Genomic DNA, 21,740 nt, shown 5'->3' with positions numbered 1-21,740 from the left:
GACAGAAATAACATTGTTGGATTTTAAAAATGTACTGTTTACAGAGTTTCATACTCATAGATGTATTGCATTCCGAGGCAGAAACCTGTTAATTTCTTTTTGTTGTCCACCAAATGCAACCACAGTTCTGATAGCTGAAAGTACTTCCTCTGCAACAGCTCCAGCTTTCGCGTAAGCAGAAAGTTCCTTACTTGTTAGCGAGACTAACATCTACAACAACAAAAAAGAGAACATTTCAAACTGGAAATATGAAATTCAATTGTGATTAATATTTTCACCATACATGAAATAAGGGCTTGATGTACAAGGGTATTCCCTCATTGACATGGGGGTGTGGCCCCATGCAAATGAGGGAATCTCTTTGCCTCTGCGCCAGTACTGTAGTTTGGACGCGGGCACAAAGGCAAAGAAGCTGTCAGGAGGTGCACTGTCAGTGTGCCCAGTGAGAGAAGCCCTCTCAAGGGAGTAAAAGGGGTTCAATAGCCCTCCCAGGCATCCCCTTGCATGTGGGTGCAATCACTCAGTGCACCTGCCTACAAGGGGATATCTAATCCCTTTTGAAGGTGCAGGCGGATTGCCGCCTCTACAGTGAAACACAGAGTAGCTTTAATGCAGCCACTCTGTATTTCACTTGAATGTGTTGCCCCCAGGGCAGCACGAATTTGCAGTTGCCCTGCGGGAAGCCCATTCAACATATTTGGGCTCACTCTCCCTGTTTGCGCATGGCGCACCTGTTTGAAGGTTCACTGTGGCGCTAACAGGGAAATTACACCCCTATAGATGGTCTCTAAATTTCTAAGATGCAGATAATGAAAACTTTAAACTATCCTGAATATCTAGGGCGACATATATATATCCAATATGCCTAGAAATTAACAGCTGGTGTAACTCTTTGAGGCACTTTGCATAGAATAATGAAGAAGACAACTCCATTCCAAAATACTTGAAGGTAGCGTTAGTTTAGAGACAACTCATGGCCTTATGTGACTGGCGGCTGCATTCCACTTATGGCCCGGAGCACACAGGATCCTTGGGTCTTCAGAAAACTGATCAAAACCTGGCTCTTTTCTACCATCTAGCTTCCTTTATCTCGTCACGAGGTCTACTAGCGATGGAATAACCCGCTGCTGGGGTAGCCATGCGCTATATAAATGTGTCTAACATAACATAACAAGAAATCAGAGAATGAAAATGACTAGGGCGTTACATCCATGGCCGCTTCATCGAACGTCTTTAGCTACTCTGATAGAGATAAATCCTCAGTTATGAATTGTAAAAATTAATTGAACTTCATGTTTGACAGAAAAAGATGTAAAAATGGTCTAATTTCCAACCAGACTTGTCAAAACTGGCCCACCATGTGTATTATAAACTCACATGACCTCAACATCCACTCATATTTAGGTCCTGATTACAAGTGGGCCGGATGGGGGTAAGGAATTTACAGCTCCTAGTAAATGCCATGGATTGTGGTATTTAATGGGCAAGGTAAATGGTAAATAGCTTCAGTTTTAAGTCTCCCAGTGAAAATATGGAATTATATATATATATATTTGGTGCTTTACGACTCCAAACTCTGTAGCTATTAGAATTCACTCTGAAATTCACCAGGGGGAAGCTAGGGTAGTACGGTAACTACTACACAACTCACAACTGCAAGGTCAGCACATTTGTGCAGGAATCAGGTTTATCCTCATGCGTGCTAGCGTTATTTTGCTCGCACGCTGAGATTTTATGAAGTGCACTTTACATGACGAGCTGGGCTCGGCATCAGCGTGCGAGGAGGCTACGCGATGACGAGCCCAGCTCGTCATCAGCCCCGAAGGGGTTAAACGGCCCACTCATATTCACAGCTATAAGGTAATTCAGAAATAACACACACAAACAAGAGCAAGTACCCTTCAGCTTTTTGCGCAGACCTGCAAATTATGGAGGAAATTGAATTTGCGCTGGAAAACTCTGCAACCAAAAGCTGTGTAAAGATCTAAGTGAAGCGAATGAATTTTTTTGTAACAAAGTTTTCACTTAGGCAGAAAGTCCAAAGTTCATCAGGGTGGCCGAGGTCTTTCTTTGCCATCTTGGCTAGTCGACAGCCCACCATATCAAGAGACCACTGCCGGCCCTGCAGGGATATCTCTGCCTTCAGAGAAGGCACTAAAAGTTAATGGATGGCTGACTTGGATCCCATTGAGCCTGGTTTGATCCATGCCTAACACAGGCACTAGGTCCAGCCACAGTAGTGGGGCAGCGTTTTTATCAGTAAAAGTTGTGGAACAGTGGGTGTTAGGAATGTTGTAGATCCCTGTGAATTCAGCACGCTTGTGGGTAAGAAAACACCATGGGATCCATGCGAGGCACACCCCTCTGGACTCCCCCTGGTGTCTAGTTTTCAGAAATGTCTGTATGACCACAGAGCCCGGGCCCAAATACTACAACTACCTCTATTGCCAACTTCTCCACGTTGTATTTGGGACCTTGTGTGCACTACATCCAGCCACAAAAGTGGGGTACTTTACATATCAGGACACGTGTGGGAACGCTGGGTGGAGGATATTTCAGGACCCCTTCAGATTATGGAAGTTTAAATCACAGACATTGAAGGAAAATGTGTGATTTCAGGCACATTTTGAGGTTTGCAGAGTGTGAGGGTAACAAAAATTATATGAGAAACACCAGGCACCATCCTGGACTGCCGCGGATGTCTAGTTTCAGAAATGACTGGGATTGGTAGGTTTTCCCAGGTGGCAGCTGACCCTATCCTGAAAAGTGTAGCTTTTCCACGCAGAAGTAGGACAATACTGGGATATACCTCCAATCTGCTACCCATATGTAAAAAAATAAAACACAGTCAATAAAACGAAATATTCTCTCTTTAGTCTCCAGGGGAGCAGAAATACTGTTGACCCTTAGTAGTGAATGTGGGTGTGGGGTCTGGATGGACGAGACCCCAATCCAGTTTTTTATCCAATATATTCCTGGCATCCAGCGGGCTTTCTGAATGCTGGGCAAATTCCTGCAAATCCCCTCACCCTCTACCCTGAGGGCAGAAAGAGTTGTTTGGCACGCTTGAGGTGGGGATAAGGACCACTGCCAGGGTGCATCCCTTTGCTTTACCCAAATGTAAAATCCTTTTTTTTAGGGGGGAGTCTGTTTTCACTGGTGTTTAGTGGAGTTTCTAGATTAGGGGTACATCCCCGGCCCCTAAGGGAGCACAAAGACTGTTGCTAATTTGGATGGTGGGGATTCAACCTAATGCTTGGTTAAATCTCTCTGTGGGCTGTGAAAATGCCCACCACAAGTCCACCACTTTTCATTGTTTGCTTTGTCTAACTTGACAATTTCCATTGTTTTCGCTCGTGAATAATGTACATGTTTTCCGCCTTGTGGCTGTTTTGTTCCCGCCCTGACGACTGCCAGTACTACATGGATCTTTTCGCTATAGGTCAAATGTTTTTGTTTGAGTACATTACTTTTCCTTTCATTCTCCCCCTCACCGCTCGCTGGCACACAGCGCTGTTTGCAGTTCACTCCCCTTGCCCCAACACCTCCCACCCCTCCCAGCTTGTTAATTTCTAGTGTCATTGAGCTTTAATTGCTCCCATCATGCCCGTCGCTGCTTCTATGGTTCGGGCTAGTTTCACTTTTGGATGTAGACTTGTTTTCTTTGCCGCCAATTAGCATGCGCTGTGAAATGGCTACAAAGTGGTATCAAGCATCATTTTAAACAAGCATTTGCAATGCAATAGGTCTCGCATTAATTAAGTTTGAGCTATTGGCATTGCGAAATATTGCAAAACCAATTGCAACAAAAGTCTATAAATTGTAGGCCAAAAAAATGTGTATTTATTTTTGTTGCAATGGTGACATGCTGCGTTTTGGATGAATATGTTTAAATGTAAAGTGCGCCATCCTGTGATTGCTACAATAGTTAATTGTGGATGCGTTAACAATTGATGTGGGCACTGATGGCTGGTGGTGTGTGTACCTGTAGAAAATGTGCACTGATGGCTGGTGGTGTGTGTGCCTGGTGGAAGTGTGCACTGCCGGCTGGTGGTGTGTGTGCCTGGTGAAATCGTGCACTGATGGCTGGTGGTGTGTGCCTGGTGAAAGCGTGCACTGATGGCTGGTGGTGTGTGTGTGCCTGGTGAAAGTGTGCACTGCCGGCTGGTGGTGTTTGTGCCCGGTGAAAGCATGCACTGATGGCTGGTGGTGTTTGTGCCCGGTGAAAGCGTGCACTGATGACTTATGGTGTCTGTGCCTGTTGAAAGTGTGCATTGATGGCCTGTGGTGTGTATGCCAGGTGAAAGCGTGTACTGATGGCTAATGGTGTGTGTGTGCCTGTTGAAAGCGTGCACTGATGGCTGGTGATGTGTGTGCCTGGTGGCAGAGAGTGCACTGATGGCTGGTGGTGTGTGTGTGTCTGGAAGCGTGCACTGAGGGCTGGTGGTGTGTGTGCCTGGTGAAAGCGTGCACTGATGGCTGTTGTTGTGTGTGTGCCTGTTGAAAGCATGCACTGAAGGCTAGTGGTGTGTGTGCCTAGTGGAAAAGCGTGCACGCACATGTTTAAAAGTAAAGTGCGCCTGTCAGAAGGCTCAAGAATCACTGGAGCCGACGTAGGTTCCTATGCCCCACCACCTCTGAAAGGAACAACTTAATGTATTCACACTCTAAAACATATTATGTATATTTACTTTGTATGAACAATTGAAGTCTCTTACCCCAATGTGACCTGGACTATGCCTCTCTCATGTAGGTAGCTGTTGTGTATTCTTCACAGTTCCTGCACATAAACCAATATTAGTGCTTGTTCTTTTCTGAATTTCTATTGATAAATCTTCGGATAATTGAGGGGGTTACCTGAATATAAATAGTCCCATGTATAGTTCACTGGAAGTCTGCACTGAAATGATTTTAGGAAACAAACTAATCCTCGCTATAAGTAAGCTAAATTCTACCTCTAAATGGTATGCAAACTCCTAAGATGAGTAACTAAACCTACTCTAAGTCTACTGAGTACCTAACTTGAATTCTATGAAGTGGCACTAAACGAATGCTTAATTCTACAAAGTCTCTCATAAAAGTCACTTGCCGGAATCCCACGTTGCGCATGCGAAATGAAGTCAACCAAGAAACAAGAAGCGCTGACAGGAAATTTCAGGACAAGAGCTTCACTCGAGAGCCGCGCTATGTCTCCGGTGAAGAAGTCAGTTGAAGTGCGCAGATTCCAGAGCAGCCGTGCGCTTCATCACCACAGCTGCTCGCGCGCTCTAGAAGACTAGCACGCTCACCCAGCACTGTTTGTGGCCCTCCTCTGCGGCCATGTTGGGGTACTCGCTCTCCAAGGTTCTGGAAGCAGTGCTGCAGGAATAGAGTAGTCACTCTGTGCTGTCTCCTCCAATGTGGATATTTTGAGGTTTGCTTTAGTGACCGCTGAGTTTTCGCTTGAACTGACCTAATGCTAGCTATCGTGCCTGGAGTCTTGACAGTACCCCCCTTCAAGAAAGGTCCCCCCAGAGTGGGATTGTTGGGGAACGTTTTATGAAAAGCTTCAACTAGTCGTGGGGCATGTACATTAACAGATGGTTCCCATGACCGCTCTTCAGGTCCGTAACCCTTCCATTCTATCAAGTAAAACAGTTTATTCTTAGTGATTTTAGAATCTAAGATCCTGCTGACCTCATATTCTTCGCTGGATTCAACTACGATAGATGGTGGGGAGTCTTTTAATCTGACCTGGTCTGGACTCTTCTTTAGTAGGGAAATGTGGAAAGTAGGATGAATTTTCAATGATTTGGGTAGTTGTAGCTTAACCACTACAGGATTGATGATTTTCATGATTTTGAATGGTCCTATGAATCTAGGCTGAAACTTCTGATTACCCTTCAATCTCAAATGTTTTGTGGATAGCCATACCTGTTCACCTACTTCAAACTGGGGACCCTGTCTTCTCTTTTTATCTGCTTGTTTCATATAGGATTGTTTTGCCTTTTTTAAATTCCTCAACGCACTTTTGTAAGAACCCTGTAGCTCTTTCATTACACTAGTAATGGCTGGGACATCTCCATTCTGTTTCCCTAGTGTGATTGTCGGATGTCTGCCTGTATTCAAATAAAATGGAGTAAACCCTGTGGAGTCATGAGTTGCATTATTGTATGCAAATTCTGCGGTCCACAATAATTCAGACCATTCAACATCCTGTTCCAACAGATAGAGGCGCAAATATTGCTCCAAATCTTGGTTCAACCTCTCGGTCTGACCGTCTGTTTCAGGATGATAACTAGTCGAATAACGTGTATCAATGCCTAAATTGTGCATAAAGGCCTTCCAAAATCTAGACATGAACTGTGAACCTCTATCTGATATGATTACCTGAGGAATCCCGTGTGCCCGAATTATGTGTTGGTTAAAGGTCTGCACTAATTGAGAAGCTGTGGGTACTGCCTTAAAAGGAATGAAGTGTCCCATTTTAGTAAATGAGTCCACCACCACCAAGATCACTGTATTACCTTGACTAGAGGGCAGATCCACAATCAGATCTAGTGTCACTGTGTGCCATGGGTATGGTGCATTAGGTAAGGGTTGCAGTAAACCCTGTGGGGCCTGTCGACTAGGCTTCCCCTTTATGCAAATCTCACAGGTCGAAACATATTGTCTTACTTGAGCCGCCCAGCCAGGCCACCAAAAGTGTCGCCTGACCAATTCTTCAGTCTTCTTAACTCCTTTGTGACCCGCCAACCGATCATCGTGGCAACCCTTCATGGCCTCTTCCTGAAGTTTTCTGGTGGGAAGATATAATCTGCCTTCATGATAAGGAAGTCCACTGACAAGAGTTCTTTTTACATCCGACTCTACCCATTTGCGGAGATCCTCTTCTGAGCAGACTTGCTGAATTTGTTCATCGAATTCTTTCAAGTGCATGGCGCCAATGATTTGTTTCAACGGAACTATTGGTTCCTCGACTGAGGGTTTTTCTTCGGCTGCAGGGTTCATGCGCGAAAGGGCATCGGCCTTCCCATTTTTCGCACCAGGTTTGTAAGTGATCACAAAGTCGAACTCTGAGAAATACAGGGACCATCTCAATTGACGTGGCGAAAGTGTTTTTGCAGACTTAAGAAATTGAAGATTACGATGGTCTGTAAATACCGTGACAGTATGGTTGGCCCCCAGTAGGTAGTGACGCCAGTCTTGGAATGCCTCTCTGACAGCCAACAACTCCTTGTCGGCGATGGAGTAATTACGCTCAGTGTCAGACAGTTTCCCGGAACGGTAGGCAACCGGATGTAGTTGTCCCGTAGTTTTGTTTCTCTGCGATAATATTCCACCGGTTGCAAAGTCTGATGCATCTGTCTCTACAAAAAATGCTTGTTCCGGGTCTGGGTGCATTAGAATAGGAGCGCTAATGAATGCAGTCTTCAAGTCTTGGAAGGCTTGTTCCGCATTTGCTGTCCACTCAAATTTTTGCCCCTTCTTTAGCAGATGAGTGATGGGAGTGACTTTAGACGAGAAATTAGGAATAAACCTCCGGTAAAAATTGGCAAAGCCAATAAAACTTTGGATTTCTTTCACACTTCCCGGTGATGACCACTCCTGAATTGTACGAACTTTTGAATTATCCATCTCGACCCCAGCTGCGGACAACATGAATCCCAAGAACTCCACCTTCTCTGCATGAAATGAACACTTTTCCAACTTCACATACAAGTGGTTATCCAAAAGCTTTTGGAGAATGGCTCGCACGTGCCTGACGTGATCCTCCATATTGTTGGAAAAAATCAGTATGTCATCAATATATACTACAGCCACTCGATCCAGGAATTCCCGTAGGACGTCGTTTACGAAGTTTTGAAATGCTGCCGGGGCATTGCTCAACCCATAAGGCATTACTTGATACTCAAATAATCCATACTTGGTCCGGAAGGCTGTTTTCCATTCATCACCCTCGGCAACTCTCACCAAATGGTAAGCCCCACGTAGATCAAGCTTGGTGTAAATTTTAGCTCCTTTAACTTGGTCCAATAGCTGATTGATGAGGGGTAATGGATACCGGTTTTTCACAGTGACTTGATTCAGGGCTCTATAATCAATACACATGCGAAGGGTCCCATCCTTTTTTGGCCGGAAGAAAAGCGGAGAAGAAACAGGGGATTGAGATGGCCTTATGAATCCCATTTTAGTGTATTCTTCCAAATATTCTTTGAGATAGATGTTTTCCTTTTCTGTGAGCGCATAAACTCGGCTACAGGGTAGGTTGGCACCGGCTTCCAACTCAATTTTACAATCATAGCTCCTGTGTGGCGGTAGTTTTTCTGCATTTCTTTTGTCGAACACACTTGCCAAATCTTGATATTCTTTAGGTATCTCTTCAGCACTGACTGTGCAAATGTGAAGCGACAGTTGAGCCAACTCGGTGGCCAGTGATCCTTCGCATTCCTCCAGGTTTTTAGCAAGACAATTCTTCTGACAAAATTCCGAGTTCATCTTGACCGTCCTTCTCTCCCAATCAATAATCGGGTTATGAGTAGTCAACCACGGCAGACCTAAGATCAGTTGGAACTGGGGTGCGTCTATAAGGTTAAATCTGATAAATTCTCGATGACCCTGTAACCCCTCCAATTCCAAGGTTTCAGTTTCTTCTACTATAGGACCTGAGGTTAAATTGGTACCGTCGACCGCTTTCACCACTTCAAGGTTCTTCTTCTTAATCGCCTTTATACCCATCTCTTGTGCATATTTCTGATCGCAGAAGTTTCCTGTAGCCCCCGAATCAATCATAACTGAAACTTCTTCCAACCTCTGGAGTCCGAATTTGACTGTAAAAGACACTGTAAGGTGAGGGGCTGCTGACTGTAATGTGTTAATCAATTGCTGATGTTCATGAGTTGACTGTTCGGAACATCCCACCAGGGCAACTCCCTTTACTGGTGGGATCGGTCTTTTAACCCCTGGTTATTTTTGTTTTTCTTCGGACATTCTCTCACAAAATGCCCTGAGGTTCCACAATACAGACACAACTGATTTGCTCGTCTCTTGTCTTTTTCCTCCTGCGAGAGAGGTCCTCTAATGGAACCTATTTGGATTGGTTCTTCTCCGGTACCTGCATCGGGTTTCGAGGGTTCGGATTTCATACGGTCTAGGCGTGGCACAAATGACTTGTAATCTCGCTTCTTTTCTGACCTTCTTTCAAACAATCGATGTTCAATTTGAAGAACTAAATCTATCAGTTCTGATATTTCCTGAGGACGTTTAGGGATCTGAGCTAAGGCATCTTTTATTTCATCCTTAAGACCTCGATAGAATATCGCCGCACGTTTACTGTCGGGCCAATCTGTTTCGACGATTAGTTTGTTGAACTGGGCTATGTACGCTACCAATTCTCGATTGCCTAGCTTGAGATCTAGGAGTTCATTGTCTGTAGCTTGGTTAGCAGTTCTTCTATCGAATATTCGTAAGAATTCTTTCTTGAAACGGTCAAAATCATATAATGCTGCGTCATTTCGAGTAACCAACGGCATGGACCAGGCAGCGGCGTCTCCGCTCAAATAAGACAACATGAATGCAACCTTGGCTTGATCCTCTTTGAAAACTACTGATCTGCACAAGAAATGCAAGGAACATTGAGTGAGGAAAATTTGGGCCTTATGGGGGTCCCCACTAAAGCGTTCAGGGTTAGCTAAAGGAACAATTGGAGCCACTGAATGAATCACTTGCGTGGCCACTTCCGAACCGGAGTTGTGTGAGGAATTGAAACTAGGCAAAGGAGTAGTTCCCGCTATGAGTTCCTCTAATTTCTGTTGAACATGACGAGTTTCTTGTTGGGACCTTTTTACCTCATCCCTAAGGACCCTATTCTCTTCTGTAGAGCGTGTAAGCTGAGCCTGTAACCCTTCTAAGATTCCCGCCAAAGAATTCAAATCAAATCCCTCAGCCATGTCGACTCGAGTGAAAAAGTAGGCACTTCAATCTGTCAGAAGGCTCAAGAATCACTGGAGCCGACGTAGGTTCCTATGCCCCACCACCTCTGAAAGGAACAACTTAATGTATTCACACTCTAAAACATATTATGTATATTTACTTTGTATGAACAATTGAAGTCTCTTACCCCAATGTGACCTGGACTATGCCTCTCTCATGTAGGTAGCTGTTGTGTATTCTTCACAGTTCCTGCACATAAACCAATATTAGTGCGCTGTTCTTTTCTGAATTTCTATTGATAAATCTTCGGATAATTGAGGGGGTTACCTGAATATAAATAGTCCCATGTATAGTTCACTGGAAGTCTGCACTGAAATGATTTTAGGAAACGAACTAATCCTCGCTATAAGTAAGCTAAATTCTACCCCTAAATGGTATGCGAACTCCTAAGATGAGTAACTAAACCTACTCTAAGTCTACTGAGCACCTAACTTGAATTCTATGAAGTGGCACTAAACGAATGCTTAATTCTACAAAGTCTCTCACAAAAGTCACTTGCCGGAATCCCACGTTGCGCATGCGAAATGAAGTCAACCAAGAAACAAGAAGCGCTGACAGGAAATTTCAGGACAAGAGCGTCACTCGAGAGCCGCGCTATGTCTCCGGTGAAGAAGTCAGTTGAAGTGCGCAGATTCCAGAGCAGCCGTGCGCTTCATCACCACAGCTGCTCGCGCGCTCTAGAAGACTAGCACGCTCACCCAGCACTGTTTGTGGCCCTCCTCTGCGGCCATGTTGGGGTACTCGCTCTCCAAGGTTCTGGAAGCAGTGCTGCAAGAATAGAGTAGTCACTCTGTGCTGTCTCCTCCAATGTGGATATTTTGAGGTTTGCTTTAGTGACCGCTGAGTTTTCGCTTGAACTGACCTAATGCTAGCTATCGTGCCTGGAGTCTTGACAGCGCCATACTGCGATTGCTACAATAGTTAATTGGGGATGCGTTAACAATTGATGCGTGCACTGATGGCTGGTGGTGTGTGTGCCTGTAGAAAATGTGCACTGATGGCTGGTGGTGTGTGAGCCTGGTGGAAATGTGCACTGACGACTGGTGGTGTGTGTGCCTGGTGAAAGCGTGCACTGACAGCTGATGGTGTGTGCCTGGTGAAAGTGTGCACTGACAGTTGGTGGTGTGTGTGTGTGCCTGGTGAAAGCGTGCACTGAGGTCTGGTGATGTGTGTTTGTGGTGGAAGCGTGCACTGATGGCTGGTGGTGTTTGTGCTCGGTGAAAGTGTGCACTGACGGTTGGTGGTGTTTTTGCCCGGTGAAAGCGTACACTGAAGACTGATGGTGTCTGTGCCTGGTGAGTGTGCACTGACGGCCGGTGGTGTTTATGCCTGGTGAAAGCATGCACTGACTGCTGGTGCTGTTTGTGTGCCTGTTGAAAGCGTGCACTGACGGCTGGTGGTGTGTGTGCCTGGTGGCAAAGCGTGCACTGGTGGTTGGTGGTGTGTGTGTCTGGAAGCGTGCACTGAAGGCTGGTGGTGTGTTTGCCTGGTGGACAAGTGTGCACCTACATTTGTTGGTAGGTGGGTATGTAGACACAAACGATGGCCAATTAAGTCTCGAGGTACCGCATTTTATGAAGGAAACCAAGCCGAGGCTCCAATTAACGTCAGTTGTGATGGTGCTTTCAGTGATGTGAACTTTGGTGTGCTGGTAACTAAGCTGAGACCAGAAGCTTATTCAGCACAGGACAGTGCACAGCGGTCTGCTTGGGAATGGCATTGGGTTATGAACAATCCGAGTTTGCCTCCTTTTTCTTTAGGAACGTTTATAAAAAGTTGCAGCTAAGCCATGATTTGGAATACTCTGCCTCAGAGGTCATGTGCCAAAATTCAGACATGCAAAACATCTTGTGATGTTAAGTAAAAAGAGCAGTAGTTGCATAGAAATATTTTGCTGACACAAATTAAAAACAGCATTTCCTTGTTCACGGAATGTTTTATCTTACGCCAATAGGTCTTACATTTGGGACCTTCTAAGTATTTAGTTATGCAGCACAATATCCTTGGTGCAACAACATCTACTTTTGCGAGGCTAAACACTTATGAGGTCTCAAAGGCGAGACATTGGCCAGCCAATTATTGGTGTGGTTGTGTGTGTGGTTGTGTGTGTGAGGTTGTGGTGTGAGGTTGTGGTGTGAGGTTGTGTGTGTGTGGTTGTGTGTGTGGTTGTGTGTGTGGTTGTGTGTGTGTGTGTGTGTGTGTGTGGTTGTGTGTGTGCATGGTTGTGTGCGTGGTTGTGTGCGTGGTTGTGTGTAAGTGTGGTTGTATATGTGGTTGTGTGTGTGTGCATCGTGTCAAGAACAGCTCCAATGAAAGGTAGCATCTGAGATGGAGTCAGGTGTGACTTTGGCATGTTCATAAATAACCCCAGCGAGTGCAGGAAGTCTACCGTTATCTGAAAGTGGGGGACAACTGCCTGATGTGAGCCCACCTTCAACAACCAATCATTGAGGCAGTAGTAGACTGGGACCCCAGACCTCTGCAGATGTGCTGCAACCACCTCCATCACTTTGTGGAACACCCTAGGGGCACTGATAAGGCCAAAGGAGTGCACAGTAAATAAAAATTGCTTCTGGCTCACCATGAACTGCACGTAACGCCTTTCGGCAGGCAGCACAGGATGTGGAAATATACATCCTGCAAGTCCAAAGCTACAATCCTGTCTCCAGGGTCCAGAGCAGACAGGACTTGAGCTAGGGTGTGCATTTTGAACGTCTCCTTTTTCATGAAGAATTTAGGAAGGCGCAGGTCAAGAACAGGACAAAGGCTACTGCACTTTTTAGGCAACAGAAATTAGCAGGAATAGCGGCCACTACCCACTTTTGATGCCAGCACCCTCTTGATGGCTTCCTTTGGCAAAAGAGTTGACACTTCCTGACGGAGCAAGAAGAGATGTTCCTCTGTCAGCCTGCCGTGGGTGAGTGGCATGGGTAGAGGGGTTGTGTAGCAAAATGGGGGTACCCCTAAATTAATTTCCTAAATTAGGGAGAATAATATTGTCTGAATAAAACATTTAGGAAATGGATAATTGAGTGGACAGAGGTTGACATGCAAAAAAGACTAAAAAATGTAAGAAAATATATATTTATTTATTTTGTTATTATTTTATATTATGGATATTTCATTTAAACAAAACAAAAAAAGAAGAAAAGAAATATATATACATTTTTCAATTCATGATATTGGGACATCTATTGATGAATAGATTGCATATACATTGAGTGATGATGATGAAAAGACTTTGGAAAACTAATCATACACACAAATTCATTCACTCGTGGCCTAGTAATATTTTTAATAACAATATTCAAATCTTGATAACAATATTCAAATCAAGATTTGAATATTGTTAGCCATGACACTGTCGGTTTTATTAATATTTTCATTGACAGCAACGTCTAAGTACTATATCGAACAATACCATGTTTTGATACATTATTATCCTTCTTAGGGGACATCACTAACACACCAGGAGACAGTCTAAAAAAAAACCTTTACAAAAAGATGATAAAATGTGACTAGGGGTATCTCTCTCCAGATCTGCACTGAATGGCGCAGAAAGAAAAGAATGGATGTCAGTGTGCAGGGATGACGCCTATATTGCTACCACACATGTAATTTCCAGTGCCGATGAAGTGGAGATGAACAATGCCACCTATCGGCGTGCAGGGGTACTGCTTAGGGATCTGTGGCTAGAAGTCTCTATCAGATAGGCAAGATGCTTTCCACAAAACATAAAATCACTGATCCTGCCGATCACCTAGAGAATTTTGTATTGCTCAGTCTCAGTAATGCAGGCTTTTACTTAGCAAGATAGCAAATGGATGTATTTGTTCTTACCTTAGAACAAAATGCGGAGGACATTGCAACAAGTGGACCCACGGCCAAGAGTACAAGTGAGAGCTGCCATCCCTTCACGAACCCGATTATTAATCCTGCTGCAAAGATTGCCAGATTCTGGAACAGATGTCCAACTTTGTCTCCAATTCCATCATTGATTTTATTGATGTCTCTGCAGAGATAGATATATTGCATTGGGGAATGCACAAAGCCAATATTAAGTACACTGACATATGATATTTGCAAATAAATAAGACTTAATACAGCTCCCTCACTCATTAAGGCGTGTGTTCAGTTCTCCAGATTTAGTTGTATCAAACCAGCCAATATCTTGACTCAAAACTGCATGAAAAAAATGTCTCCGGATTTTCATTATCTGTCTTGCGGCAGCGATCACCCAACAGGAAATCTGAAGGTATGCAAACAGCAGGACCCCAACTCCTATTCCAGTGTAGTAAAGGGCAAATCTGTGGTGATTGAGGAGAAAAGAAGAAAGTTTAGGTTGTAAATACAGTAATTACAGGTATACAAAACTGTATGCACAAGACATTTGTGAAAGACCAAGAAAGCATAATAATGTAAGAAAAAAGTCACTTGTTGAATGCATAAATGTATGTATGTATGTATAGGCGTTCTTGTATAGCGCTATAACTGTCACCCGACGGGCATCCTGGCGCTTAGACTGTTATGACACAATACATGATGTTTCCAGCATCCAATCAATTTACATTGCTCTGGGTAACAGGTGGGTTTTCAAGGCTTTTTTAAAGGAAGAGAAATCTTCCAGGCCCCTCAAGCCTAGCGGTAAAGAATTCCACAGTCGCGCTGCGGTAAACTTGAAGGACCGGCCACCCATCCGGGACCTCAGAAACTTGGGTACTACCACCAAGTGAGCCGAGGCTGACCGGAGTGGTCTTGAGGGGATGTACCATTGGAAAAGGTCCTGCAGGGGAGACGGGCCTTGCCCGTGCAGAGCCCTAAATACCAGACACAAAGCCTTAAAATTCACCCGTTGAGAGATTGGCAGCGAATGGAGGTCCCTAAGTGCCTTGGCGGAGGAGTCCGAGCGGCGTCGCGAGAGTGCCAGTTTGGCAACAAAATTCTGTACTCGTTGGAGTTTTCCTAGCAGCGTAGCCGGTGCCCCCAGCAGCAGTGCGTTACAGTAGTCGAGTCGACTTAAAATTATGCTCCGCACTACCTCTGGTCTGGCCTGTACCGGGAGCAAGGGTAGAATCTTTCGCAGTGATCCAAGTAGTGCCATGCAAGTTGCCAACGTTTTATTCACTGATGTGTCCAGCTGGAAGTTGGAACTGAACATTACCCCCAAATTCCGTACCGATTCGGCAGGCAGACTAGTACCTTGGAAATCAGGAGGCCAAAAACCCAGTGGTAGAGGTCTGGGCGTTCGGTCCATAGAGCAATGTAGCACCTCGGTTTTCGAGCTGTTAAATTGTAGGGAGTTGTTACCCAGCCATTCTGCTGTGGTGCTCATGCAGCGATGGAAAACCTCCTGTGACACCCCACCCTTACCCTCAAACGAGAAGATAAGTTGGGTATCATCGGCGTAGTTGGTGACTGTTATGCCAAAAGATTTAATCAACGTGATCAGGGGACGGAGGTAGAGGTTGAAAAGGATAGGGCTGATGGCCGAGCCCTGGGGTACGCCCTGACCAACCCTCCTGATGTTAGATTTGAAGGGTGGCAGGGCAACTACCTGGTGCCTTTGATCAAGATATGACTCCAGCCATTCAAGGGCCAAGCCCGACACCCCAGCCTCCGTCAATCTCCTGATCAGGATTGCATGGCTGACCGTATCGAACGCGGCCGACATATCGAGCAGCACTAAAAAGGCTGCTCGACCCTGGTCGGCACGCGTCCGCAGGTCGTCAAGAACAGTCACCAATGCCGACTCTGTCCCATGTGCCGGTCTTAATCCAAACTGGGCCACGTCCAAACAATCAGTGGTCTCGAGAAAGTTGGAGAGATGTTTTGTGGCCAGTTTCTCCAGAATGTTAATAGGGAATGGCAAAAGGGAAATGGGCCTATAATTGGCTGGGCATGTGGGGTCCAGATTCTCCTTTTTGAGTAGTGGGGAGACCACCGCCAATTTCCAGCAATCTGGAACCTGTGCTGAGGTAAGAGACTGGCAGCAGATGGAAAAAAGTGGGGGAAGCAGCTCTACACGAAAAAGTTTCCAGAATTTGGGTGGAAGAGGATCAGAAGGTGAGCCAGAGGACACCCCGTCAGCCAAAGAGCAGAAGTCCTCAAAAGATGGTAAAGGAAAGTTGTTCAGCTCACCCGACTTAGTCCTCTCCCTCCTATTCTCGGACGAGATGGAATCATGCACAGCACGGCCAGATGACGAGGGAAGATTGTTTAAGATGTTAGCAATCTTACCCTCAAAGGCCTGTGCTAGTGAATCACAGAGAGCTTGAGAGGCCGGGATGTCATTTATAGTGCAGCCAGGATGGGCCAGGTCCTTTACGATCTTAAATAAGGCCTGAGATTTGTTTGCAGCTGCCATCAAAGAATCTTCTAGGAATCTAGCTTTAGCAAGCTTAATCTGGATTTTATAGGCCGCCAGTGCTTGTTTAAAGAGGACTCTATGTGACTCCAGGTACTGTTTCCTCCAGGTTCGCTCAGCCTGTTTACATTGAAGCTTGAGCAACCGAAGTTCTTCCGAGTACCATGGCATCGCAAGATTGGTCCTATCTTTGATTTTTCGCAGCGGGGCCAAAGAGTCCAGAGAAGCCGAGATTCGCTGACAGAGGGTCTCTTAACTTACATCCACATTCGCTCCCAATACGAAGCCATCTGGCAAGAGAGGGCAGGATAGTTTGTTTAAGGAGTCTAGACCATTGTCTCCCCATTCTAGTGCCCCCCACACTCCCTTTCTTTGATGTAGCAGCAGTGCATGAGAGGGAGAAATGGACAAGGGCATGGTCCGTCCAGCACTGAGGCTGGACGTCGCGTATAGACGTCAGACAAGCGACCGCAAAGAGGAGATCAAGAATATGGCCCTTTGAATGGGTTTGGGAAAGCACAAGTTGTTGTAGCTCAATATTACTGCAGGCTTGGACTAGCTCCACATAAGCCATATTGGTCGGTCCCTCTGGCCAAAGATTAAAATCCCCTAACACCAACAGCTTTGTATGGGAGTGGGAGAGGTCATATATTAAATCTATGAGCTCAGGTAGAGCAGATAGCGAGCTGGCCGGGGGTCTGTAACATAGTAGTCCCGTGAGTAGCACGCCTCCTTGGCCCTTGATGGAAAAGCCCAATATTTCGCACCCAGCGATTGCCTTGATGTTGAGCTGGGAGAAGTCTAAAGTCTCCCTAAAAATTAATCCAGTTCCACCTCCTCTGGCTCCCACCCTGGGATTATGTATTATTTTAAAGCCAGGGGGACAGGCTGTCCCCAGTTCCACTGAGCTGGTCGGTGTTGTCCAAGTCTCTGTCATGAAGAGTACGTCTAGATCGTAAGATTCAATAAGTAACGCAATTCTCACGTTCAACAAGCCACAGGACAAGGTAACTGGGTGTTTACTGGTGATGTTGTACTTTCGGCTACTGAGTGTGCCTGGATTGAGGCATAAAAGTTCATCACGGGAGTAAGAGTGAAATGTTACAGCTTGGTTCCAAGAGGCAAAGCTTCCGGCGCCCGGCGCGTCCTGTGCGCAAACGGGCGCAAACGGGTTTACCTCTGGCGCACCTCCGGCGCTCCGCCGGCGCGCCTGCTGCGCACCCGCTTTGCGCCTACGCTGCGCGCTTTAGGTGCATCCATCTTATATAGCCGTATACGCAAGAGTCCTGTAGTGCGATCACTAGCCCCCCAACCAAGATGGCGCCAGCAATTCAGCACTCCCTGGATCCCTCACTCACCCAAGATGGCGGCTACCAACACCGCAACGCGATGTCCCCAAGAGCCCTAAGATGCCCTGAAGCGCTCGAATTCCCGCAAAGTGCGGAATGAGGTCACAATTATCGTGCGGGTAAGAGTGGTACTAATAACACGCTATGAGAGAGGTAGCGCCTAGCGCCAAGATCGTCAGCGCGAGCGCACAATAAAGCAGGTTATTTTAAAAAGGTTAAAACAGCAATGCGGCAATAGATGCTACAGCGCGCAATGGTCATGTGAGTCATGTGGTAAATGAATGCTATGCACCGAGAAAACAGCACCTATAAGCAAACTAACGGCAATTTAGTCCTCAGCACCATCTTCAAGTGATATAAACATATATAAATACAATAGGCGCAATTAGTACAATTGATAGTGTGCGAATTCCTGCTTTTATTGTAACCAAATGCAGTAACATTTAAAAAAAGCTTAAGTTAAGACAATGTTTCATTTTGGTTTTCCTCTTATTAAAGATGAGAATCCAAGATTCAAAAATAGAGAGGCCCAGAGGAATAGACATGAAAATGTCCTTTCAGGTCAAATGCTCCGCTGTCTTTACATCAGCGAAACAAAAGGAAATATAATGGTTATTTGCACTGCCCACCTGTCGTTCATTACCTGATACAGAGCAGTGAGATCGTCTGCTAAAGTCACCTGTTGAGAGAGGCGTGAATCGAAGGATTAACGCTATATGTCCATGAACCGGCTGGCTCGGATTGGCAAGGTAGGCAACCGGGCATGGGCCAATGGGGCTTTTGCCGAGGCCTGCTGGTGGACAGCTATGGCAGCCTTTGCATACATAAATTGAGGCTGGCCCACCTCGGGCCGGCTCATTGTCACAGGTAGAACGACAGCATGAGGTGTCCCCGCCCCCTGGCTGCCTCCAGGTGTGACAGAGGCCTCAAGAAACTGCTGATGGGAAGCCATTAACACCGGCTTTGCAGAGGACTGGAGAAGGGAGGAGGTCTGATAAGTTAGGGTGGTGGGGGTCTGGTTAGGGCCAGCGAGGGAAAGCCTCAATTTATGTGTGTCCCTCTCCCCTCATGGAAGGGGGGCGGGGGGAGGGATATGCATTAGTCTCTGTTATTCTACTTATTTTCCTGCCAGAGGCCGACTTCACACTATATAAAACTACAAAAAAATTACAATTCTGGAATGTGGGCCACTTTTTGGGGGCGTGCCTGGGCTTAACTGTCCCAACACTGTGTCGCGGCCCAGCTTTTACGTCATCAATGGATAAGTCCAGGTATGAACCTCTTTCGTTAGTGCACCTGGAAGACAACCCAGAAGGCCAATGGATGTGCTCCAAAACTGCGGAAATCTTCCAAGAAAAACCTTGCCTTTATTATCTTCTCCTACCTAACCCACTGATATAAGTTATTTGTAAAGCGCACATGCGCCCAGAAGGGTATCTTGGCGCTGAATAAAAGATGTTTATTACTTCAAAGAGCACTGGCAAATAGCTTTCTTGTTTTAAATATTTGTCATGTGGTGTATTTCACAGAGTATGCTAAGTAAACAATAAATGCTCAAATCACCCATCACAGAAATTGGCTTTGCAGGGTACCCATGCTTGTGTGGCTAGGCTTAATGCTTGGGGCGGACGGGTTTCATTCACAGATGCCATACATCCACGTAATGGGACTTTACTTATTATAGATAGGAATGTTAGAATGGACATTGAAAAAGGGAATACAAACACTGGAAGTGAAAGGAAAAGCAATTGAACCACAAGTCATTTCCTGTGTAAACTCCCACTGATGATGGGCCTGGATTTGGAATGACCAGGAAAGGAATCTTTGAATGCAAGTGAATCTATCTGCCACAGTGCTTGGGAGATTTCTAGCTACGCATGGATCCGTCATTAGGTGGGCCATAGCACAAATGTGCTCCTCGTAGTCCCGTACAGATTTTAAGTCCATGTGTAAGCATCTGGTCCTTGGTGTCTAATGTCCTATGAATGATCCATCTGGTCGATAATCTTGCAAATGCTATTAATATCAAATTTTTTTAAAGTGTTTCATAGACAAAGACGGAACCCATTACTGGTTTAGATTGATAGTCAATGAGTAATGACCTAAAGTTGCCTTTTTGACATTTGAGGTCTCGAGGACTAACTAAAGATGTTGATGATAACTCTGCAAATATCATATAATTCATCAAAATACCATTTACCTATTTCTGAAGAATGAAATTATGTTGTTTAACCCCTTGCATGCTGATGACGGAGCGGTTCCGTCATCAGCTACGGGTGAGCTGTGCTGATGACGGAACCGTTCCGTCATGACTCCGCCCGCACAAGGCGGAGTCAGCATGGGCGGGGAATTCCCGCCGCACGCAAGGGGTTAAACACTGGTGGTTCTGGTGGTTTGGAATACCTACTAGGTAACTATTTAACATGCCATTATGACATTTACATGTTCCATTAACAAACGTTTACGAACCTTGCTTGAAAAGTAAATCAGTATTTCAAATGCAGGTAATCGATTATGCAGACAATGGCCAACTTTCCCATGTCAAGTCTCTAGAGAATAAGTATAATTTGCTTGTAAGTAAGAGCTCAGGTGTATAAGCAGTCAGAAAAAAAATTCTAGATTTTTCTGCAGGAACAAAACAACTCATCATTACCCGCATTAATTTATTCATCCACCTACTGACCCATTCCCTCACTTACAGATACACAATAAAACAAACATAAAAGTTTAACAAGCAACAAGAAAATATGCTGTCTCCTCAAATGTATGCTTGAAACAAAACAAAAAAAGAAAGTATTAGAACATGGCTGTTTTGCAATGATATTGGACATAGCGTACAGTTGTGTCAAAGTTCCAACTCAGCCGCCACTTTTACAAGCAATGTGCTGGCCATCTTAGAATGCTAAAGAGTGGGACACGTAGGACAATACCTGTAATGATGATCCGATCCTGAGGAAGTTTACAGCTCTATTCTTTATTAAATATTAAGGTGCAACACACCGGCCAGAGAGGGGGTACAGCTGCTGGTCGGGTTTCTCAAGAGTCAACTGTCAACTGTAAGATTCGTTATCAGCTGGCATTCTAGAATGCCAGCTGATGTCATAGGGTGAGTGCGAGGGTAGGGGACACGCGGGAGGACAAAGGGAGCCTACAGGGGACAAAGTAAGGAAAAGAGATTAATGCAAACTCAACACATCTCCTTCCCAAAGGAAGTAACCAAGATAACAAAGGTAGGAGGTAACATCCTCCCATAATTAGTCACACACAAAGTCTTTGAACTTGCTTGGCATGGCCACAGTGCGTCCGCATCTGCTAGTGATGATTCCTGCATTGTTAGTACCGCTTCCAGACTCCAGTTCTTCTTCATGGAATTCACTACTTTCTTCACCGGATGTGTCAGTGGTTTTGCTGCTGATGACATCTCTGGTTTCCCCAATGGACTCTATTTGCTCCTGATTTGAAGGAGCAATGTCACCCAGTTCCTCCCTCTCTGCCCTCTCTTCTTCCAACACGTCTTCATAAAGCCAATCAAAATGCATTTGTCTGTCCAAGTCCTTACGATCTCCCTCTTCAGCAGGTTGGTTTGTATCCAATTCCACTTCTTTTCCGTTTTCCCAATTTTCTTCATCTCGCATTTGGATAATGCAGATGCATGCCACACTTCCCATCGCTGAGGAGAGCCGAATTGCAAAATAATTTTTCCACAACCAAGGGTTGAGTGAATCTGTTCTGTCCTTTCTCAATGTGCCCACTTCTTTTTACTCTCACCCAATCTCCTACCTGGATGGTTAATGGTTTGCATTTGTGTTTATTATCAAAGTGTTTTTTGTATGCCATCTGTGCCTTTTGTATGTTCTTCCTGACCTCCACTGTAGACCAATTAGCCTTCCTACTAGTCTTAAGCCACCCTACATTGTCCTTGGATAGTGCTGGTCTTCCTCTCATCATTTCAAATGGACTGATTCCTGTGCTCTCCCTAGGTGAAATTCTGTATGCCCAAATCATTTTCTTCATTTCCATTTTCCAACACAACTCGTTGTTATTAGCTAGGTGTA

General features: G+C 45.2%; 1 protein-coding gene across 2 annotated transcripts in view; it reads right to left on the bottom strand.

The window, feature by feature from the left end:
• Positions 1–21,740, bottom strand: part of LOC147688813 (ATP-binding cassette sub-family B member 5-like) — a 973,135-nt gene that overhangs the window by 376,420 nt on the left and 574,975 nt on the right. For both annotated transcript variants that reach the window (XM_086941722.1, XM_086941721.1), the window contains 3 exons: positions 14,088–14,279; positions 13,813–13,984; positions 86–210 (listed from right to left, as the gene is read on the bottom strand). In XM_086941722.1, coding sequence (XP_086797848.1) covers positions 86–210; positions 13,813–13,984; positions 14,088–14,279 — 489 coding nt within the window. The remainder of the gene's footprint in view (positions 1–85; positions 211–13,812; positions 13,985–14,087; positions 14,280–21,740) is intronic.

Source organism: Lissotriton vulgaris, chromosome 10, assembly GCF_964263255.1.
Source record: "Lissotriton vulgaris chromosome 10, aLisVul1.2, whole genome shotgun sequence".
NCBI classification, from domain to species: Eukaryota; Metazoa; Chordata; class Amphibia; order Caudata; family Salamandridae; genus Lissotriton; species Lissotriton vulgaris.
Note: the sequence above shows the minus strand (reverse complement) of the source record. Positions and strands in the feature narration are given on the sequence as shown.